This window comes from Alosa sapidissima, chromosome 24, assembly GCF_018492685.1.
Source record: "Alosa sapidissima isolate fAloSap1 chromosome 24, fAloSap1.pri, whole genome shotgun sequence".
Taxonomy (NCBI): domain Eukaryota; kingdom Metazoa; phylum Chordata; class Actinopteri; order Clupeiformes; family Clupeidae; genus Alosa; species Alosa sapidissima.
In genome coordinates, this window is record NC_055980.1 from 27555444 (window position 1) to 27579600 (window position 24157).

Consider the following 24157-nt stretch of genomic DNA (forward strand, 5'->3'; position numbering starts at 1 on the left):
GTGATCATATCGCCAGTTAGACAAGAACCCATCATAGGGCAGTCAGCACTTTAGTCCAATCAACCAGCAGTATACATGTTGGTACCAGAGGTTTGTCCAATGAGCTGGCAGTATGAATGTTAGTGCCAGAGTTATTGTCCAATGAGCTGCCAGTATAAGTGCTCACCCCAGAGTTTTCCATCTCTTGACTCTTCCATTTAGTGTGATGGAAAGCGTCCTTCATGTTCAATATTTTCTGCCGTTGCCCAGGCGATGGAAAGCGTCCTTCATGTTCAATATTTTCTGCTGTTGCCCAGGCGATGGAAAGCGTCCTTCATGTTCAATATTTTCTGCTGTTGTCTAGGTGATTTGCTCCACCAGATCGGCGTGATTCAGTCGTCACGGCTACTGGACGATGCCATCAGGTGAGGCCACAGTCCCACGCTGTAGTTCACCTTAACGGTGTCACACGGACCATGTACCTGTAATCGTAGCACCTGCTGTCTCTGTATAACCCAGAACCTTTGTGTTTGGAGTCATGAGGTCATTATTATGTCATTATTTGGAAAATTCCATACTGTTCTCACTGGCCATTGCCTTTGTGGTAGGCCGCCTTGATGTGTCTGAGGTCAGATTTAATTTCTTTTTGTGTGTGTGTGTGTTTCCTGTGTCTCAGTTTGAGTATCCCGTCACAATGGAAGATCAGTTTCGATGTTTACCAGCCTGACACAGTGGCTGACTACAAGAAGAGCAACCCGGGCAAGCCATACACACGCATGTGTGTCTGCAGGTACACACACACACACAAACACACACACTCTCTCACACGCATGTGTGTCTGCAGGTACACACACACACACTCTCTCACACGCATGTGTGTCTGCAGGTACACACACACACACTCTCTCACACGCATGTGTGTCTGCAGGTACACACACACACACTCTCTCACACGCATGTGTGTCTGCAGGTACACACACACACACACACAGACACACTCACACTCTCTCACACGCATGTGTGTCTGCAGGTACACATACACACAAACACACACACAAACACATACACTCACACACACACACACACTCTCTCACACGCATGTGTGTCTGCAGGTACACATACACACACACACACACACACACACCTCTGCACACCACAGCCAGCATAATCGGCACAGGTACTTTAATTTTCTGGATTCCATTTGTATTCCGCCGGAGAACTGTTTCTTGTTTTTCCTGTGTCGACAGTTGAGCTTCTAGCTTTCTGAGAGTTCATTGTGTGTCTGTGTGTGTGTGTGTGTGTGTGTGTGTCTGTGTGTGTGTGTGTGTGTGTGTGTGTGTGTTGTCTCATCTCCTGTAGTTTTGAAGGGCCAGTGCCTGATCTCCAGGTGGTGAAGAGTTTGTCCTTCCAGAGTGGTGAGGTGCCCGTGACGTTTGCAGTGGTTGACCACGGAGACATCTCATTCTACAGCTTTAAGGACTTTACTCTGCCTGTGGATGTGTGCCGCTGATCACACACACACACACACACACACACACACACACACGATCTCACACACGATCTCACACACACACACGATCTCACACACACACACACACACACACACGATCTCACACACACACACACACACGATCACGCACACACACACACGCAGTCAATGCCAAATGCACGCATGCAAATGTGTACAAATCATTGGTTGCCAAATAATGGATATATTCTCAGGGTTACACATCGCATGTGTGTGTGCGTGTGAGTTTGTGTGTGTGTGTGTGTGTGTGTGCGTATGTGTGTGTGTGTGTGTGTGTGTGTGCACGGGTGTGGCAGTCATCAGCACTGTGAGTTCTGCAAACGTGTCGATCCGTCTCAGGTAACCAGGAAGGCCTGAGCAGTCTGATCAATGTAAATATGACCACCTCAACTAAGCCATGCAATAAAAACAACCTGCGGACCCTACTGTGTGTGTGTGTGTGTCTTGGAGTTTTATGATGAGGCATGTTGTGATTTTTGGGGATGTCGACAGTTATCCCAGTTGATGTTGATCAGTCAGCATACAGTGTGTGTGTCTGTGTATTAATGTTGTGTGTGTGTGTGTGTGTCTTTCAGTCAGCATATACTGTATGTGTGCATATTATTGTTATGTGTGTATGTTTTGAGTGTGTGTGGGTGGCTGCGTGATTGGGTGTGTGCGAGTGTATCAACTTGGTGTGTGTGTGTGTGTGTTTTGTGAATGTGTGTGAGTATATCAACTTGACGTGTGTTGTTTGTTTTGTGAGTGTGTGTCTGTCCTTGTGTGTAAATGAGCGTCTCTCTCTCTCTCTCTTTCTGTGTTTGTGTCCAGGTTTGTGTGTGTGTTGTCCTTAATCATATTTTCTGGCGGTCTCGTGTTTCCGTGGCATTCATCAGACACTGGGCAGCTGTGTTAACCTTTTGCACTGTCTGGAAAGAGACCAAATATAATGGACAATCGGGATACCTGATCCTGACAGCCAAACATGAGGCTGTTTAAGCATATCTACGCCTGTGTGTGTGTGTCACACAGACAAGCATTCCGGCTTATCGCATTATTTTCATGTGTGTGTGTGTGTGTTAAAGAGAGAGAGAGACGTCATGTTTCAGGCAGAGCCGCCTGCAGTCATGGCTGCTTGAACATATTTGTGTTTGTGTGTCCATGTGACCTAATTTTTCAGTCCCGTCTGTCAGGTATACAATTGTATTTATGTACATATACATTCTGTGTGTCTGTGGTAAAGGGACCTTATGTTAGTCGCTGTGTGTGTGTGTGTGTGTGTGGTCACAAGCCTACCTGGACCACAGCAGACAGTATAAGAGGTTCACCTGAGTGGTCTGGGACTCATACCTGACGGAGACTCACCTGAGAGGGAGACGCACAGGTGGACAGGTGACCATGCGTCTGTGGATGTTACTGAGTCTCACGGCTGCCATGGGTGAGTCTGCACTTAAGTGTGTGTGTGAGTATATACCTCTGGGTTTGGGGTCCCTTAGAAATGTGAGGACTTTTTAAGTGTCCCCAAAGTTTTGAAAGTGTATAATGTGTATGTGTGTGTATAAAGCGTAATTAGTCTGAGTCAGAGGCGATTGCTCTTAGACTACAGTGTGTGTGTGTGTGTGTGTGTGTGTGTGTGTGTGTCAGAGGCGATTGCTCTTAGACTACAGTGTGTGTGTGTGTGTGTGTGTGTGTGTGTGTGTGTGTGTGTGTCAGAGGCGATTGCTCTTAGACTACAGGGGAAGCTCAGCCTCCTAAAATATCACGGAAAATCGCATCAAATAACACTATTGCATTAGCTTTTAGCCTACTATTCCAACTACAACATGCTGAAAACATGTTCATCTTCATGGCTAGTTTGTTCAGCAATAAGGTTTTGCCGGTCATTTATCGTGATTTCGCACCCGTAATACATTGCTGTGACGACACGATCCATCAAAAAAACACGCAAAAAACCCCATAGACGCTCGGCTTCACTGGACCTTTAATGGCACTACAGAGTGGGCTGATCTCAGTGCAGAAAAGCTAGATCTCTATTGGACAAACGCCACAAAATCGTCATTTCCAGGGAAGCACGGAGTTAATGGGACAGTGGGATGGCCCGGACGCCGAGCTTCTGTATGATGATTGGAGGAACCGTCATAGAGGCTGGACTTTTTTTGATTGACAGTATATGTCGCGATCTGACAGGAAGTGGTTCCCGTTCAAGGGATGCATTAATGTGTTGGCAGTATTACCTGTAGTTTTGGCAGTGTTACCTGTAGTTACCTGTCTCATATAGGATGTGATGTGTCTCTTACCTGTAGTTACCTGTCTCATTTAGGATGTGATGTGTCTCTTACCTGTAGTTACCTGTCTCATTTAGGATGTGATGTGTCTCTTACCTGTAGTTACCTGTCTCATATAGGATGTGATGTGTCTCTTACCTGTAGTTACCTGTCTCATATAGGATGTGATGTGTCTCAGGTGCAGTGTGTTCGGAGTCTCTTAACTGTAGTTACCTGTCTCTGCTGGAGCACCTGGGGGTGGGATCCAACAACTACAGCCTCTCAGCCACCCGCCCTGTCAGGGACTGGAGGACTCCCACCTACGCCACTGTAGACCTTTACCTCTACGTCATCATAGACGTGGTGAGTGTGTGTGTACGTCATCATAGATGTGGTGAGTGTGTGTGTGTGTGTGTGTGTACGTCATCATAGACGTGGTGAGTGTGTGTGTGTGTGTGTGTACGTCATCATAGATGTGGTGAGTGTGTGTGTGTGTGTGTGTGTACGTCATCATAGACGTGGTGAGTGAGTGTGTGTACGTCATCATAGACGTGGTGAGTGTGTGTGTGTGTGTACGTCATCATAGACGTGGTGAGTGTATGTGTGTGTACGTCATCATAGACGTGGTGAGTGTGTGTGTGTGTGTACGTCATCATAGACGTGGTGAGTGTGTGTGTGTGTGTACGTCATCATAGACGTGGTGAGTGTGTGTGTGTGTACGTCATCATAGACGTGGTGAGTGTGTGTGTGTGACGCCCCTCTGCTGCCCCCTACGGGCCGTCTGCCGTTTTCCGTGGTGGCCACCCGTGGTGGCAGGTTGGCGGCTTGCAGTGGGGAGACTAATTAAGGGAGATTGGCCTCACCTGGCGCAGTGGGGAGACTAATTAAGGGAGATTGGCCTCACCTGGCGCAGTGGGGAGACTAATTAAGGGAGATTGGCCTCACCTGGCGCCGGTGTAGGCCTATATATCATCGCCATCCCTTGTATCTCTCTCTCTCTCTCCCACCGTTCAGACACATTTTTGACACACCGCACTGCAAACCACTGCTACTCACTTACATATGACCAACACGCGTCCATTCACCCCCTAGACATTACCATTCATTATAGCTCACTTTACATAAATATAATTTATTTATTGGAGTTTGTTGTCAGCCTCTTTTGTGTTGTGCCATGAGCCGGGCGTTTAACAGTGTGTGTACGTCATCGTAGACGTGATGAGTCTATGCGGTGGCTTGGACAAATCCACTTGAGGGGTGGGGCAGGGGGCGCGATCGTAACACACACTGAACTGTCAGATGTCAGATTGTGTGTGTGATTCATTCATGTGTGCTTCTGTGGGAAATCTGACGGAAAGAACACACACACACACACACGCGCGCACACAAAGTGTGTGTGTGATTCATTCAGGTGTGCGTTTCTCTGCTTCTTCACCACAGGATGAGAAGTTCCAGAGCTTCACGACCGGAGTGCTGCTGACTGTTGTGAGTAGTCTGTCCGATCCGTCTCCATTAGAGGTCGCCGTGTGTGGCTCTCTTAGAGTTGTCATGGTTTCCCAAACAAGCTATTAGAGGATTTTCTCCAGCTCACCTCCTCTCTCCTCCATTCCATCTTCTCCCCTCACCTCCTCCTCTCTCCTCCATTCCATCTTCTCCCCTCACCTCCTCATCTCTCCTCCATTCCATCTTCTCCCCTCACCTCCTCCTCTCTCCTCCATTCCATCTTCTCCTCTCACCTCCTCCTCTCTCCTCCATTCCATCTTCTCCTCTCTCCTCCTCTTCTCTCCTCCATTCCATCTTCTCCTCTCTCCTCCTCTTCTCTTTTCCTCATCTTCTCTCCTCCTTTCCTCCTTCTCTCTTCTCGTCTCATCCTCTTCTCTCCTCCTCCTCTCTATCTTTCCTCCTTCTCTCCTTCTTTCTCTCCTCCTCTCACATGTACATTGTACACATACTGTATGATTTTATCCAAAGCAACTTACAGCAATTAAAATAACATATGAGAAACAGTGAAGAGGAGACCTTAGCTAGTATTACCACTGCCAATCCTCACCTGTATTTACCACTGCTGCCAATCCTCACCTGTAATCCTCACCTGTATTACCACCACTGCCAATCCTCACCTGTAATACTGCTACCAATCCTCACCTCCTCACCTGTATTTCTCCTCCTCACCTGTATTCCTCCTCCTCCTCACCTGTATTCCTCCTCCTCCTCACCTGTATTTCTCCTCCACACCTGTATTCCTCCTCCACACCTGTATTTCTCCTCCTCACCTGTATTTCTCCTCCTCACCTCCATTTCTCCTCCTCACCTGTATTTCTCCTCCTCACCTGTATTTCTCCTCCTCTGCAGTTCTGGGTAAACGAGCTCCTCCGCTGGGACCCAAAGGACTTCTGTGGGATCAGCGAGATCAGTGTTCCCAAAGCCTACCTGTGGAGACCCGACTTCATGATCATGGAGAGGTGAGGTGTGTGTGTGTGTGTGTGTGTGTGCGCCACCTACCTGTGGAGACCCGACTTCACCATCATGGAGAGGTGAGGTGTGTGTGTGTGTGTGTGTGTGAGTTTGTGTGTGTGTGTGCGCCACCTACCTGTGGAGACCCGACTTCATCATCATGGAGAGGTGAGATGTGTGTGTGTGTGTGTGTGTGTGTGTGTGTGTGTGTATGTGTGTGCGTGTGCGCCACCTACCTGTGGAGACCCGACTTCATCATCATGGAGAGGTGAGATATCCGACTCAGCTGCCTACCTTAGTGTGTGTGTGGGGGGGGTTGATGATGATTCTCCACCTATGAAGTGTGGCCAGCATCACAGCTTCCATTACCTGTGTGTTAAAAATGGAGAAATGCTTGTGGATTCAAATTCTTCCTGTGCGCTGCGGGATCCGTCACTTCCTGTGCGCAAACCGAGTGACCTTTATATCTCGATGTTGCTCCAGTGTTCGCCTAAAGGCAGAATCAAACCGAGTGACCTTTGACCTTTACATCTCGATGTCGCTCCAGCGTTCGCCCAAAGGCAGAATCAAACCGAGTGACCTTTGACCTTTACATCTCTATGTCGCTCCAGTGTTCACCCAAAGGCAGAATCAAACCGAGTGACCTTTTGACCTTTACATCTCGATTACTCTGCAGCTGCATTGTTCCCTGTGTTGTCTCTCTTACTGGTTCTCAATGAGGTATGTTTGCCCTGAAACTGAGGATAAACGAGCGTGCGTGTGTGTGTGAGACTGGACAATGAGACTACAGTTGGTACTCTACCAGCAGATCCAGCACATCGTTTTTCTGTTGGGGACGACGATGATGATGATGATGATGTTGATAAAAAATTGTTGTTTACTCGCCTCACATAGTACGAGTCCCACAGCTCACCTGGAGCCAGCTTGCTCTGTAACAAGACTCCCGTTGTGCTGGTGCAGGTCTGTCTCTAGTAACTTAAATTGGTACATGAGTCATTCTGTGTCAAATCAGACAAATCCAGGAAAATGGTTGCAGCACCGACACTGATTTTCCTCAGAGTTTGTCTACACAGTGTTTAGGTTCCATAACTAAAACCTGTAAAATATTTTTGTTCAATCCTATTTTTTTCAGTCTTTTTGCCCTTGATTGTTTACACTCTCTAAAAGGCCTTATCTTGGAGGCCATGTTTGGACATTCATATCTTAAAGTATTATGACCAAACTTTGTAGAATGGAAGGCAAACATGATTCAATCATTAAAGGTTCGTACCACAGTCTCATTTGTTTTATAGAAGTCCCTAGTTGCAGAAAAAGCATGCAAAAAGTGATATTGAGGGTCCCAAAACTCCTTTACTGTGACACACCTGCTATCAATAAGTATTTTCTTTAGAAATATAATCCTTTGTTAATGTCCCAAAATGTGGAATCTCCAAAACAAAAGGCCATGACAATAATGATACAAGGCGTGTTTGATTTTTTTGTGTCATTTTCATGCAACTGAATTGGTATGTGGGGTAGCTAGTAGGACCATAACAATCTATGTGGAAATAGCTAAGTGTATATGGACATTTAGTGTATAAACTCCATTCACATAACACCATTTTAAAAGAAGCAGAATGCTATGCTGTGTTTCAACTGAGAGGGCGCTAAAATCTAGCTGTAGTTGTAAATGTTTATTTTGGTGTTCCCAAAACACTGCTGCAGCAACTCAAACTAGGTAGAACCGATTGTTTTTGTTTTTTTTACCAACAGTACTCGGTGACCTTGAGAAACCGGAATTCTCCTTTAAGACAAATTAAATCCAAAGTAGACGACTTTCAAACGGGGCTTTTAGGTGCCCAGAGTGCACAACACGACTGTATCTGCCCTGATGTTCACTATCTGATATTCACTATCTGCCCTGATGTTCACTATCTGATGTTCACTATCTGCCCTGATGTTCACTATCTGCCCTCTATCTGCCCTGATGTTCACTATCTGCCCTGATGGTCACTATCTGCCCTCTATCTGCCCTGATGTTCACTATCTGCCCTCTATCTGCCCTGATGTTCACTATCTGCCCTGATGTTCACTATCTGCCCTGATGTTCACTATCTGATGTTCACTATCTGCCCTGATGTTCACTATCTGCCCTCTATCTGCCCTGATGTTCACTATCTGCCCTGATGTTCACTATCTGATGTTCACTATCTGCCCTGATGTTCACTATCTGCCCTGATGTTCACTATCTGCCCTGATGTTCACTATCTGCCCTCTATCTGCCCTGATGTTCACTATCTGCCCTGATGTTCACTATCTGATGTTCACTATCTGCCCTGATGTTCACTATCTGCCCTGATGTTCACTATCTGCCCTCTATCTGCCCTGATGTTCACTATCTGCCCTGATGGTCACTATCTGCCCTCTATCTGCCCTGATGGTCACTATCTGCCCTCTATCTGCCCTGATGTTCACTATCTGCCCTGATGTTCACTATCTGATGTTCACTATCTGCCCTGATGTTCACTATCTGCCCTGATGGTCACTATCTGCCCTCTATCTGCCCTGATGGTCACTATCTGCCCTCTATCTGCCCTGATGTTCACTATCTGCCCTGATGTTCACTGCTATGGTTTTACACGGCAGACTAGACAAGTGTAGAAATGTAATACAGTATATGCACAGTAGAGCTCTGCTGATGAGCATGAATATGTGATGTGTATCTCCTCAGCATTGAGATGAAAGAGAGGAATGTTGAGAGCACCCAAGTCAACCTGCTGTCAGCTGGCTACACCGTCTCTGGAGACAGCTACAAGCTCACCAGCACCTGCAAGATGGATCTCTACAAGTTCCCCTTCGACACACAGCGATGCGAACTCACCGTCATGTCCTTCCTGTACAAAAGTAAGTGTGTGTGTTGGCTTATTTACTAATTTCACTGATTACATTGTAGTTTGCTGTTTGTTTACTCAAGCTGTTTGGTGATTGTGTGGTATCTGATTGACACTTTAACCATTTTACAAAAAATGTATTCTTTTTTGATTGGACGAGATGCATTCTACAGTATGAGTCATCACGAGGGGCGGTATCCCAGAGGTCCAGCACATCCCCACTCCAGACTTTTCACTTTAATCACTCTGAATATGTATAAGTATATATACTGTACTCTTTTGATCCCGGCGCAGTGAGCTGCCTGCAACAACAGCGGCGCTCGGGGAGCAGTGAGGGGTTAGGTGCCTTGCTCAAGGGCACTTCAGCCGTTCCTACTGGTCGGGGTTCGAACCGGCAATTAGTGTTGTCACAATACCCAAATTATGACTTCGATACGATACCTGCCATAAATATCACGATGCTCTATACTGAAACGATACTACGGCAAAATCTTAAGATACCTGGAAGAGAAAGGACTCATACCTCCTCCAAGTGTATTGAGTCATTTTTGTTGAATTCGGTGCACTTTTGTAGTGTGGAGGTCAATTCTGGGTTCTAAACTTCCTACATAATTATTATTTTTTATAGTCAGTAAAATAGTACGCCTACTTTGTGTGATTAAGTCCTTTATTGTTTGTTTTAGTTCATTTACATTGTGTTGTGTTTTGGCAATAAAGTAGCTTTAGATCAATAAACTAGTCTAGATCAAGATCAGTGTTGAAATTACTGCATGCAAATCACTGAATGGTATGCAGAGGGGCCTAATCTTTGGGCCATCTGATGTATAGTATAGGCTACCCTAGGCCTTCCCGTGTTCCAAGGGCGTAGGTTTGGTCTGAGCTTTGGTAGGGACACTACCCACTAACCCCCCCCCCAAAAAAAAGCCACTCAACTCTTTCAACAGCCACTATAGATATATAAAATGATTAAAATGTGCTACTGTACAACTACTATCCATGATTAAAATGTGCTACTGTCCAACTTGATCTAACTATACTGTGCCTACATAATCTGATTTTAATATGTACAGATATAGGCTATATTTAACATTTATTTTCTATTTGTGTGAAAAGAAATCATTAAGGCTACATTGACAAACTCTTAACCATGAGCTGGCATTCTCTGATTCTAATATTTACAGATATCTAGGCGATGTAAGCACAGCTCAGTTTTAAGAAATGCTTAAAGCCGAAAGACCATGTTGAATTTTGCTACTATTTATTTAAAAACCGGATTACTCTGGAACAGCTAACTATACACGGGAATGCATTACACCTTTGTGTTCGGTAAGGTCTGCTGTTTATTCTGATATATGGTTTGTCATGTGTTGCGTGAAGAGTGTGTAGGCCTACGATATTCCACTGAGACGAATGGATGTGGAGATGGGCGCAGAGAATAATTATTAAATCTCTTGAAGTTATTTTTCTCACGAACTGTTTATCACAGCAAACAGTGGCTAGCTAGCATCGTTTAAAAGCTGAGAAAAGGCTCTATCATGTGACACATTGGATGAGTAGCCTAAATCTCAAGGAGTTCAACAGAGAAGAATGAGTGGATTTGGATGCACTTCATTCGCCTTGTAGTGAAGTGAAGCTGAAGCGCTGCGCCATGCTGCGCAGGAGACTGCGGCTCACTGGTAGTATTATATATATGGTGTTATTATATAGTTAACTTCAAATCAGCGCGATTTTCCCTTATAGGCTAACTGCACATTACAAGATCTGTACGAGATGATCCGCAGCACTGAAGTGAGAAATGATTTAAGTCTTTGTGTAGCGCATGTGAGCGCTTTTTCCCCATTTCAACCTGAATATTGGTGGGGACATTTCAGTCGTAATTTGACATTGGTGTGGACACGTCCTTCGGTCCCCACGCAAGTCTACGCCCCTGCCGTGTTCATGGGATTTCTTTGACAGTTGCAAAGGGAAAAATGTGAGGATAGTCTTCTTTGCGCCCAGTGTACAAGTACGACGTTCCAACCACTCAGGTCTTCGTCAGATAGGCCTACACTATTACCTGTTGCAATATATCTGTGTGCATTTCTACGTTACGTCTATTTCTTTGATAACATGATTTTCTACCATGTAACAATAAGCCGCTGTTATTATAAAGACTCAACACGCTTTGGTGGTATTATATGCTGTGGGCTTTAATTACCGCATTTTGGGTAGCCTATCCTACATCTGGGTAATAATTATTGAACAAATTGCAGTCTACATGCCATGACAAATATTACCTGTAGTAACCGGTAGTACTGACCGAACATGAAATAGATTGTTTACAAGTTATGGTAATGCTATTCTGGCGTGAACATTGCACTTTCATCACATTAGCACCCTATGATTACAGCTCGTTATGTCTCGTTAGGCTAAATCCTCTAGCCATTTTTCAACATCGGAAAGACAAGAGAATACACTAAATTTAAATAAAAAGAAAGTTTGCTGACATTTGTAAGTCAGAGAATGTCTATGACAACTAGATAACTTGTTAAAAAAATGCCTATATTTACAGTTAAAACAATTATTAAAAGGTTCTAATCATCTGGAAATGTGACAAATATGCTTGGACAAAGACCCATGGTTATCTTGCCCCCACGTACAGTATGGAGGATGGTAATATAGGCAAACAATTCCATAAGGACCACTGTTGGAGAGTTACAGACAAAAGTCACCAAGTCCCCCAAAAAATCTTCAAAAGTGACCTCACTGCTAATAGATTATTTAGAGGGCATGCCAGGTAAAAGCCTGTCAAGTCATTTAATTACCAATGTAAACGGCAGGAGTTACTGAATGGTACAGGGATTTTGTCTGAAAGTGTGGTCTATTGTCAGATGAATTGAAAATTGTGCTCTTTGCATTACAAAATTACATTTACTTTTGTCTTTAAAGGCAAACAGAGCTGCATTGGATGCCTGTAATGCAGAATGTAAATATCATGTAAAACCTTAATTGTGTCCTTGTGCACCCCCCCCCAAAAAAAAAAAAAAAAAACAATGCACACACACACACACAGTCAACCAGCTGCGTCTGTTCCTCTCCTCCAACTCCTCGGATGTGACGACGGGGTCCCTCACCGTGTTCCAGGGGCAGGGCGAGTGGGACCTCATCAGTGTCCACGTCTCCAAGGACAACCTCACCTATGGCCAGGATGTGTGGGACCGGCTGGTGTATACGGTATGAAGCTAACGCTAGCTCTGTAGCCATAGGATATACTGTACGGAGCTAATGCTAGCTCTGTAGCCATAGGATATACTGTGCGAAGCTAATGCTAGCTCTGTAGCCACAGGATATACTGTACGAAGCTAATAGTATATGTAGTTCATGTCTATTGGCGCGAAATGGGGGATCGAGTCTGACGTATTGATGAGCGTACGTTGCAACCGGCCAACAGCAACGGCATAAATAACCAGCGCACACCTGATATAAGGTCGATTTTCTCCGGACTGGAATGTTCAAAAATGCTAAAAATGTACCTGAAATGTTCAGAAGAGTTTGAGGATCATGAAAACGTGCACGAAATTCACATTCCTAACTCTATAGAACCAAGACCTTAGCATATGTGGTGAAATTCTGAGCTATGCCCATAGACTTCAATGGAGCAGTCGCTACCTCTTCTCTGCATAAAGGGGGATTTTGACCCTCCCTTGTGTGATCCGGGTTCCCGGAAGTGGCTCCTGATGAAATATCTTGTTCCGCCTTAACAATCTTTGGATATACTGTACAAAGCTAATGCTAGCTCTGTAGCCGCTACAAGGGACCTATCTTTCAAAAAAATATGAACGGGAGTTAATGGAGAGATAACAATTATTTTTTGGTCCAGTTTGAATTGTGCCATGAATTTCACATATGATGTGTGTGAATTTAAAAGATAATTTTTCACGTCAAGAAAGTACTGTTGCTTGATAGACTTCAAAAGTTATGTTGGTTTTGTGCGAATCCGCTTAGTGGACTACATCTCTCGTCTCGAACGTTGTAGCTACGTCACCAACGTAATGAAACGATAAGATTAGCTGTTATGCTAGTTAACGGTTGCATCTTGCTGCCTGCTATGTCACTTAACAGTATCTAATGTACAGTCTATGGACAAATACAACTTACCTGATGTGTTTAATCCTCTGACTCATGGTATTTTCATCGGCAAGGAAAGCCCAATTAAGACCTGTTGCTGGTATGCTGGTATGCACTAGTACAATCTAGTGTGGCTGTGAATGAGCTAACGTCACTAGCGCGACTAATGGGTTTGTAGTCGTTGGAATTACGATCTTTCACAATGTTGTAAGTCAATAGTTACGAAACAAACTGCAAATGTCTTTACATGAAAAATTGTCTTTAAAATTGACAAACATCATATGGGTAATTCAAGGCACAAGTCAACCAGGACCAGAAAATAATTTATTTTTCGCCATAGACTGGCGTTCAAAATTTTTTGAAAGATAGGTCCCATGGAGGCAAACGGAAGTGGCATCACTGGGACACTCAATACTGTACGAAGCTAATGCTAGCTCTGTAGCCATAGGATATACTGCACGAAGCTAATGCTAGCTGTTAAAGCAGCACTAAAGAAGATTTGCTCTCAGGGTCCCCCTACTGCTCAGAAGCGCAATAATAAATGAACTAAATGTACGTCTTTGCAACATTCTATAAACAAGTACGATACAATATAGAGGGAATGCACTGACAGCAGCCTCTAGAAAGAGAGCCTATCTATTTGTGTTCCTACCCGAACAGCAACTTACTATGGCTATATTACAAGCAATAAGACCTGCTCAGAGTGCGGAGGAAGTGTTGTTCGCCCTATTAAGAGTTTATGTGTGTTCCTACCCGAACGTTGTTCGGCCTATTAACCCTTTAGGCGCCAGAGGTTTTTTTTTCGAAACGATCAATTTTGACATCTTCATTTCAAAAGGCTATATCTTAAAAGTGATAAGAGATAGAGACTTTCTGTAAATTAGAGAAATATTAAGGATGACCCAAAGTTTATGTAGAGATTAAATGTTTATATCTAATTTGCATATTATGACGTCATATGGTGGCGGCCATCTTAGATTATAGAATTTTCATGAAAAGTCGCATGTTTGAATGATAAAATGCACCACTTCTTTCCCCCCAAAATGTCCCTCACCTTCTGTATGCTATATTACACAATACTGAATGCTCAGGTAAATAGTAAGTAGTGAACAAACTGTGTAAATCATTACTAATAAATGGCAGAAACAAACCAAATGCATGTAGCGGTAGACTGGCCTTTTGCTGTAGAGATTTTCCATTTACTACATACAGTAGGCACTCTGATTCCATGTATGGGGCACATATATATTATTCAGATGACACACAAACACAAGTAGACAAGACCTGTTTAGTTCAAAAGCTCACTTGCCACGGCAAGGCACAGATCAGGAGTGAGATGACGAGACAAGACGAGACAATGGTTAGTATTTTTTTTCTTTTTGTTGATGTTTTTTTGTTTTTTTCTTAGCTGACAAAGACACACACATCACAAGGACATGAACACACAAAAAGGAACACATAGTGTATGTCCTGATCAGGGAAATAGATAGCAAATCAACAGTGTAAATCATTACTAATAAATGTCTGACATTTTTTTTTTTTTATGTAGCAGGTAGCTGTAGCCTTTTGCTGTAGAGATAATGACTCCCTATCCCTATCCATACAGGGCCGGCATTCCCATCATCTTGTGATAGACTATGCATGACCTAATGGCTCCCCTGCCCCGTGTCACCACCTCCACCATGCGAGCAGCATGGCCAGATCTGCCTCGCGCGCGCCGAGTGGAGAGAATTTTTGCGCAGCTTGGACTAGGCCTACTGTCATTCTCATTGTGACTCCCCACACTGCCTCTACGTTCCCCCCTAACTGTCCTATGAGCACTTCGACCTCGTCTAACATACCCAGTGGCATTAGACAAAGGCTCCACCACGTTACTGTCGCCGCGAATGCGGAGAGGCACACGGTCAGAAGACAGAAGCTAGCGCTACATGGACATTACCTCCAGCCTCATTCGCCACACCACTAACACCCTGCTAACTTCTAACAATGAACACTCTGACCCCGTGAAACATTATTCCCACCACTGACATTGGGCAAACAATTCAACGTTTGTGCTTGGTGTAAGCTAAACTCTCACTTTGTCCAGCTGCATCATTGCAAGGCAGGGACGCATCTGAAGCCTCACTAAACGAATCACCGTCATTTTCTGAAGGCAGATATTCCCCTTCAGAATCAGAGTCCGCGAATAGAAGACCCAACACTTCATTTCGGGTAAACTTTTTTGATGCCATTAGACGATAATCTAATGCAAATACTCGCTGACGTTGACAATATCGCTCTGATAAACTGGCTCACACGCACAGTAGCTCTGGTATTGCACGCACTGATTCAATGCGCTGTAGCTCAAAAGTTTTGTTTAAAGCATGACCTTTTTCGGACTGGAGTGGAGGTCGAACGAAATATGACGCCCTATTTGACTAAATCGGCTGTTTTATTCAGTACCGCATCTTGTCGAGTAAACTCGACTGTGGCGCCTAGAGGGTTAAGAGTTTATGGGCCATCAAAATGATTTTGAAAGCATTGTTTTAAGAAAAAAAAAAACTCTTTAGGGAGCCTTTAATCTCTGGTATACAACAACGCTAGCTCTCCAGTTCCAACATCGCTATCTACAGTGCAAAGCTAACTTTACCTCTCTAGCTACAGTATGGGATATACTATACAAAACTAACTTTAGCTCTCTAGCTATGGGATATACTATGCAAAGCTAACTTTAGCTCTCTAGCTACAGTATGGGATATACTATACAAAACTAACTTTAGCTCTCTAGCTATGGGATATACTATCCAAAGCTAACTTTAGCTCTCTAGCTACAGTATGGGATATACTATGCAAAGCTAACTTTAGCTCTCTAGCTACAGTATGGGATATACTATACAAAACTAACTTTAGCTCTCTAGCTATGGGATATACTATGCAAAGCTAACTTTAGCTCTCTAGCTACAGTATGGGATATACTATCCAAAGCTAACTTTAGCTCTCTAGCTACAGTATGGGATATACTATGCAAAGCTAACTTTAGCTCTCTAGCTACAGTATGGGATATACTATGCAAAGCTAACTTTAGCTCTCTAGCTATGGGATATACTATACAAAGCTAACTTTAGCTCTCTAGCTACAGTATGGGATATACTATACAAAACTAACTTTAGCTCTCTAGCTATGGGATATACTATGCAAAGCTAACTTTAGCTCTCTAGCTACAGTATGGGATATACTATCCAAAGCTAACTGTAGCTCTCTAGCTATGGGATATACTATCCAAAGCAAACTTTAGCTCTCTAGCTATGGGATATACTATCCAAAGCTAACTTTAGCTCTCTAGCTACAGTATGGGATATACTATCCAAAGCTAACTTTAGCTCTCTAGCTACAGTATGGGATATACTATGCAAAGCTAACTTTAGCTCTCTAGCTACAGTATGGGATATACTATGCAAAGCTAACTTTAGCTCTCTAGCTACAGTATGGGATATACTATGCAAAGCTAAAGCTAGCTGCCTGGTTATAGTATGTCCAGAGCTAATGTTACGTCCCTAGCTGTTTTGTGTTCCTGCTGTCTCTCTGTATTTTTCAGACACTCCAGCAGGGGGCTTAATTGCTGGACCAGCCCTATAAAAGGGGTTGGTTGACGTCACTCCGGGGGCCGGCTCGTTTTTTTGGTTCCTCGCAGAACGCCACCGCTGCCACGCTACGCTTTGTTCTCCGCTTTCCGCTCTCGCGCACACTACGTCCAGGTCTCCAGTCCCTCTCAGAGTGAGAATCTGGGAGAGAGGCCTGGAAATTGGGCGGCTTCGTTTTTGGCCTTCTGGCCTTCACTTGCTATTTGTTTAGAACATTGCTTTTTGCATTAATTTATGTTCTAGTTTAATTATAATAAATTATTGATTATTTTCAAATTTATCCACCGTTGTCTGCCGTATTTTGCCCTTGCTTTATTTAGCTTTGTTATAGTTCCCTGACCCTAGCAGGGGGCATAATACTAATGCTAGCTGTTCAATTGGTGTCCATTTTAGTAAGTTAGCACTGGGGAGCTGAGCAAACTAGGCCACAGACTTTGACCCTGCCTCGCAATGACTTTTGCGCTCCCTCACAACACTTTTGACTTTGCAAAAGTCTCTAAAAATAAATTCCAAACTTTAAAAAAGATAATTCCCACCATGGACCTTCATGGGCTCCAGTGTGTGCGTGTGTGTGTGTGTGTGTGTGTGTGCGTGCGTGTGCGTGTGCGTGCGCGTGTGTGTGTGTACAGTATGTGTGTGTGTGTGTGTGTGTGTGTACAGTGTGTGTGTGTGCGTGTGCGCGTGTGTGTGTGTGTGTGCGTGCGTGCGTGCGTGCGTGCGGTGTGCGTGCGTTTGTGCGTGTGTGTATGTGTGTGTGTTTCTTTTGATAACTCACCAGAGTTCTCCATCCTCTGCTGCATGTGTGTGTGTTTCCGTGGCCCAGATCACCATCGCCAGGATGCCCCAGCTGTACATCATTAACTTCCTGGTTCCCGTCTTGGTCTTCCTGGTTCTGGACCTGGTGTCCTTCTTCATGAACGAGTCCAGAGGGGAGAAGCTGAGCTTCAAAGTCACCATCCTACTGGCCATCTCTGTTCTGCTGCTCATCCTCCACGATATCCTGCCCTCCACACACCAGAAAACTCCTGTTATAGGTCAGTCTAACACACACACACACACACACACACACACACACACACACACACACAAGTAACTTGAATGATTTAAAATGATTATTAACATTCAAACTAGTCCAAGCAGATTTGTACACACAGCCTTAAGTATATAGTATATATACTCTTTTGATCCCGTGAGGGAAATTTGGTCTCTGGATTTATCCCAATCCGTGAATTAGTGAAACACACACAGCACACAGTGTACACACAGTGAGGTGAAGCACACACTAATCCCGGCGCAGTGAGCTGCCTGCATCAACAGCGGTGCTCGGGGAGCAGTGAGAGTTTAGGTGCCTTGCTCAAGGGCACTTCAGCCGTGCCTACTGGTTGGGGTTCGAACCGGCAACCCTCTGGTTACAGGTCCGAAGTGCTAACCAGTAGGCCACGGCTGCCCACCATTAAAGGAACCATATGTAAGATTGTGGCCAAAACTGGTACTGCAACCACTTTCAAATTACTGTAGAGTGGTGTATCCCCTCCCCTCCCCCCTGACTCGAGGTTGCCAACCCGGATGCCGAACCACGACTTCGTGATTAGTACATAGTACTAGTGACATACCAGGGCCATTTTATGATTAATTGAAATACATTTCTTACATATGATTCCTTTAACAACACTGTTTACAGCTCTTCGAGTCACGGTAAAATGTCATTTTTGGTATCATTTTGATTGGTTTAAAAGCAAGCAACAAGGGTCAGCCTTCACAGGGTTTTTATTCAGGCAGGGAAGTGGGCAGCCATGAACACAACTCTACTCGATCTCCATGTCCACAGGAATGTTCTGCACTGGGGTCTTCTTGTTTGTGGGCTGCAGCATCATTGAGACCATCACGGTCAGTTTCCTGATGCGGATGGCCTCGAAGTGTGATGCGAACGCTCTCACCTGGAGGACCCTACAGAGGAGAGATGGGCGAGAGGACAGCAAGCCAGGTGAGTCTGCTTCATCGTATCCACAACCAAAGTTGAGGTATCTCGGTGAAGGCAACTTCTCAGAGCAGAAATCTCCCTTTATCTCTGAAGTAAGCTTAGTGATAGTTTCTTGATCTCTTGATAGGGGACTCATACCTACCATTCCCATCCATGAGCCACCAGTATGATATCAAAATGTTGTCATATCTCATATACTTCACTGAGACTTGAATTTCCCCTTGGGGATCAATAAAGTATCTATCTATCTATCTATCTATCTATCTATCTATCTATCTATCTATCTATCTATCACACCAAAGGTCAAACCAAAACAGTCAATGTGGAAAACCAAAACAGTCAATGTGGAAAACCAAAACAGTCAATGTGGAAAACCAAAATTGGAAAAGGAAAAAACAAGAAACCGCTATCCGTTCTTTGTTTTGACAAACTGAAGGCGGAATACGAAAATGGAAATCCGAAAATGAAAGTACCTGTGCCATTTTTCATGCCCGATTTTGCTGGGGTTTTTACCTGGAAGCCACCAATAAAAGTGCTACTTAAGTACAATATTAGTGCTATGTAAGTGCTATATTAGTGCAATTTAGTATTTGCCATATCCAGTTATCTACTATTACATGCTCATTTATATATTTCCCCAGTAGTACTAGTAGTGTGTGTGTGTGCGCTACCAAAAGCTTGTATTTTGTGTGTGTGTGAGGTTAAACAAACAAAGAAACCAAAAAGAAATGTAGATAGATAGATAGATACACTGTAGATACTGTATTGATCCCCAAGGGGAAATTCAAGGTCTCAGTAGCATACAGACATCACACACAACATGCGCTTACAGCAGAAAAAGTAATATAAGTATATAAATATAAAAAACTCCACTGCACAAGAGAGACAGTAGAAGATAAAAAAAAAATACAAAATAATAAATATACTAAAAAAAACTAAATCATACATCCACATAGTGTGCTTAAGGATGATCAAGCATGAGGCGCTTGCAGTGACAAGGGCAGGGACTGAGCCTGTAGTTCCTTATGCATGGTATGGTGATGGTGCAAATAAGTAAGTCTAACAGTGCAACAGTGCAAGAATAAAGTCTAGAGAACAGCTAATATAGCATGTAAACAGCATAGCAGTAAAACAGTAGGCTAGTGGACAGTACGCACACAAACATGGAGAAGGTGAAGAGGCAGACAGACTATGCAGAGAAGTCTACAGTATCTCTCCTCTACCCTTTAGCGAAGCATTGAACAGTTCAATGGCCCTGGGGACAAATTACTTTCTCAGTCTGTCAGTTGTGCATGACAGTGAGCGAAGTCTCCAGCTGATCAAGTAATCATGTCTAATAATGTAGTAATAATGTCTGTATCAGTCATGTATAAGTAAGTATAAGTGTTCTAGTATAAGTATATAGACCCTTTCAAGAGGCTTCTGTTTTAACATTCCATATGTTATCTTAATGCAGAGGAAGTAGATTGGGAACCAAATAGAACGTTCAAGCATTGTTTTTGTTTTTATTGATGAAAGGGTCTATACTCTTTTGATCCCGTGAGGGAAATTGGGTCTCTGCATTTATCCCAATCCGTGAATTAGTGAAACACACTCAGCATACAGTGAACACAGAGTGAGGTGAAGCACACACTAATCCCGGCGCAGTGAGCTGCCTGCAACAACAGCGGCGCTCGGGGGGGAAGTGAGGGGTTAGGTTCCTTGCTCAAGGGCACTTCAGCCGTGCCTACTGGTCGGGGTTCAAACCGGCAACTCTCCGGTTACAAGTCCAAAGCGCTAACCAGTAGGCCACGGCTGCCCCCAATGTCTGGTTTCCCCCACAGCTTACGGCACAGGAGTGGTTCCGTCGATGGAGAGGAAGGAGGACGATTCGTCTCTGCTGCGCCTCATCCTGGCTGAGCTGCAGGCGTTACGGACACACACGTCCTCCGATCACTCAAAGCATCATGGGAAGACCTGCCTGCACCTGAAGACAGTAGCCAAGTGGATTAACACTGTTTACTTCATTTTGTATCTCTGTGCTGCCTCTGTCTTTCTAGCTTTGATTGGTAAAGAGTGGTCGCACTAGCTGCATCTAGGGTGACCAGATGAGATTGGCTGAAATTCGGGACGCTTTTTTTTTTTTTTCGCGCGGGGGGGGGTGGGATGGTAGGCTTACAGCGAATTTTCAAACCTGTACCAAAACACATTTTTTATTCAAACATCAAGTCTGCCTCAAAATACAACAGAGAAATCATGAACTCAAAATGTCATTGTGGGAAAAAAAAAAGCAATGACTGCGTAACAGTGCAAATCAGACATTTCAGAATAAGGATAATAGCCTAACGCTAATAACAAGCCTTGCCAAAATTATGGGTCATTAAGTAAGAATACAAAATAATTGTTAGATTAAGTAGATTATGTTAAAACGACATGGACATTAGGCCGAACTTCCGCCGTATTTTTTTGCACACACGCTGGCTCTGCCTGCTGCGCTGCCTGCTGCGCTGCCTGCACAATGTCCTCGGCTTCGCGAAATCAGTGCATATTCGCGCCTAATTATAGAACGTCAAAAAGAAACAAAGTAGCCGGGCTGCATCCAGACACTTAGCTGCCGTCGGGGGCTGCATGCAGTCGACTCAACCTCTCTACGGACAGTTTTTAATGTTTATCAGAAAATAACTACTCAGTATTCTGATTGAGTATAATTTTCGGGACAATTAGGGCAGGATTCGGGATTCGGGACAACTGCTTGGATATCGGGACTGTCCCGAATTTTTCGGGACGTCTGGTCACCCTAGCTGCATCAGTAAATTAATTGAAAGAAAAAAAAAAACCAAATAAACTTAAAGTTGCAGTTAGGGATTTCACAAGAAGTCACATTTGTTTGTGTTTATGTTTAAATGTATTAGATGCTTTTGTGCAAAAAAAACATACATTATGTTTTAACCAAGGACCAAATGAAACATGCCAGAGAGGTAGATCACCCCTACCTTCAGCATTCCCAGAGAAATTCCTCGCAGAGATTTGGTCCGTGTGCCCAAACTGCACCTGATCAAACCCACTCTTGCAGTTCCTCGGAAACGCAATTCTAGTTAGTGGGTTTGATCCAGCAAGCCCACTGTTGTTCTTCTTAAGTTTTCTTATTATTATTATTATTATTATTATTAGTGGGTTTGATCCAGCAAGCCCACTGTTGTTCTTCTTAAGGTTTCTTATTTATTATTCCCCTTCACCCATGTTTTGCACAGACTACTGCTCCTAGACCGTTTGAGCTATCGATACGGTTCCAACTCTAAAAATTCAGGCCCAAACCGGTGTGTAGCTTGCTTACATTTGTCGTGTGGCTGCCCCTTGTCGTTTTTGCGTTATTTCAATTTCCCCACTGAAATGAATGGCTGAATGTTCAGGATTTGAATTTCGATTATGACATCACAGCTTGCTCCTGGCAGAGTTCTAAGCCATCTGGTAGCTGCCTAATGGGCTGGGCTGTCTGTGTCTGTGAAGGTGTGTGCATGTAACTTTTGACTCGTATGTCCGATTTTCATAAATGAGGTACCGTTGGAATCCTTGGATGAAGCCGAGTTCCATGCCTCTGATCAAACCCACTCTTGCAGTTCCTCGGAAACGCAATTCTAGTTACCTCAAACATTGTATACAGCAGAGAACACATCTGAACATACCAGAATGGCCTTGTAGGTTAAAAAGCCCTCTGTTGTATTTCGTTTGAATAACTATCAGGTTTGGGAAATATACTTTCAGGGTTACACACAGTCATCCTTTGTGTGTGTGTGTGAGAGTGTGCCGTTCACAGAAACCAGAATGAACGAGTTCACAGTAACGTTCATCAGGCAGTAATACAGTACGTTCAGTTCACGTTCTCTCAAAATATGAACGAGTTCATGAACTATCGTTCAATGAACGCGTTCAGGCACAACACTGTGTGCAGTGGTAGCTTAGTCGCCCTTGAGTAAGACACTTAACCCCAAGTTACTCCGTGGACAATGGTCCTTGTAATATAATTGACATAAGTAAGTTGCCTGGGATAAAACTGTCTGCTAAATAGGGTTGGGCACCAAAACACGGTTCTAATATGGCACCGGTGCCGACGCAAACGGTAGTAACTGCATCGAATAACAACGTGGATTTCAGTGCCTCATTTCGGTGCTTAAATAGCGTTTTTTTATTTTTTTATACGAGGCATCACTGCATGTCATGCGCCATCTCTAACGTCTTGCTCTGATAGCAACACATCCAGATACATAAACACTGGATGTATAAACCAGAGGTACATCACATAGGCGAGTGGACAGTGTTTGACAGCTTGCGTGAGCCCAAGTAGCTTACTTTAAAGCGATATCGCGAGCTCCTGTCAAAATCTAGCAGTGGGCCTAATAAAGCAGCATCTTATAGTTTACGTAGAGCTATTAAAGATGCTAAGCGGCGCTATAGAGACAAAGTTGAAGCTGATTTCTTGGAGGGTGATCCAGCACGAGTGTGGAAAAGACTCCGAACCATCACTGGCTTTGAAAGAAAGCCCCCTCCTATGATGAATGTGAGTAAAGCCCTCCCTGATGAACTTAATGCTTTTTATGCTCGCTTTGACATGAAAAACACAGACTATCTTGCACTAGCTGCAGCATGTGAAGCAAATGAGGATGCACCTTTCTGTGTCTCTGAGGTCGATGTGAGCAATGCCTATAGGAGGGTTAATTGTAGAAAAGCTGCTGGACCGGATGGAATTTCTAACAGGGTTTTGAAATCCTGCGCTGCTCAGTTAGCTCCTGTGTTCACTTATATCTTTAACACATCATTGGCTCAAGAGACAGTTCCTACTTGCCTCAAGCAGTCTGTTATTGTTCCAGTACCGAAAAACAAAAGTCCATCATGTCTGAATGACTACCGCCCAGTAGCCCTGACATCTACAGTGATCAGGGCTCTCAAGTTTTGAAGTTTGCAAGGAGTGAGACTTTGTTTCTCGGGGGGGGGGGGGGTGCACAGTGCCACGCCCCCTCCCCCTGATCGAAGTACATGAAAGTCCTACGTCTGCTTGAACTACTCGTGGCGCCACACCCCCTCCCCCCGATGAACAGACCCACCCTCCCCATGTCCCATCAACCCAGCTTCATGAGAGAGCACAAATTCCATTATTTCAAACACACTGTTTTATTTATTCTAGAACCCTATAGTAAATAATAATAAATTATAATAATAATTTCACCCAAATGGGCCCTTTGAACAGCAGTGGCTCATTCTGCTCTAAACAAACAGAAAACAACCAAATGAGAAAAAGCACATTTAGCCCCAAAATGGTCTCTTGAACAGTGGTGGTTCTGTCCGTGTGTGTGTTTATGAGTGATGTTGTGTGTTGTAAGTGTTTGTGGCAAATTTTGATG

At 44.0% G+C, this 24157-nt stretch overlaps 3 protein-coding genes and 1 long non-coding RNA gene across 6 annotated transcripts in view; 2 read left to right on the forward strand and 2 right to left on the reverse strand.

Moving 5' to 3' along the window:
• tsen54 (TSEN54 tRNA splicing endonuclease subunit) overlaps positions 1-5136 on the forward strand; it is a 13026-nt gene extending 7890 nt beyond the window's left edge. For 2 of the 3 annotated variants that reach the window (XM_042083082.1, XM_042083084.1), the window contains 3 exons: positions 344-404; positions 656-769; positions 1339-1932. In XM_042083082.1, coding sequence (XP_041939016.1) covers positions 344-404; positions 656-769; positions 1339-1489 — 326 coding nt within the window. In that variant the 3' untranslated portion in view covers positions 1490-1932. Of the gene's footprint in view, positions 1-343; positions 405-655; positions 770-1338; positions 1933-5111 lie in introns of those variants that run through there. The other variant, XM_042083083.1, reaches the window with a different exon arrangement.
• Positions 1-24157, reverse strand: part of LOC121700216 — a 1725899-nt gene that overhangs the window by 1658745 nt on the left and 42997 nt on the right.
• Positions 2770-17749, forward strand: LOC121700285 (5-hydroxytryptamine receptor 3A). Its single transcript, XM_042083175.1, has 6 exons — positions 2770-2924; positions 3950-4113; positions 5191-5235; positions 6103-6212; positions 8915-9087; positions 17625-17749. Exons 1-6 carry the CDS (start codon positions 2885-2887, stop codon positions 17660-17662), a joined length of 570 nt encoding a protein of 189 aa, XP_041939109.1. The 5' UTR covers positions 2770-2884; the 3' UTR covers positions 17663-17749.
• LOC121700314 lies at positions 18551-22255 on the reverse strand. The gene is made up of 3 exons (XR_006027177.1): positions 21755-22255; positions 20611-20748; positions 18551-18748 (listed from the first exon to the last, which is right to left on the reverse strand). It is a non-coding gene; the product is annotated as an uncharacterized LOC121700314 (long non-coding RNA).

Excerpts from the sequence above, each read along its gene's own strand:
- LOC121700285 (XM_042083175.1), top strand. The coding sequence starts at position 2,885 with ATGCGTCTGTGGATGTTACTGAGTCTCACGGCTGCCATGG. Across the intron at positions 4,114-5,190 it reads TCTACGTCATCATAGACGTG|GATGAGAAGTTCCAGAGCTT; the intron begins GTGAGTGTGTGT and ends TCTTCACCACAG. Across the intron at positions 6,213-8,914 it reads GACTTCATGATCATGGAGAG|CATTGAGATGAAAGAGAGGA; the intron begins GTGAGGTGTGTG and ends GTATCTCCTCAG.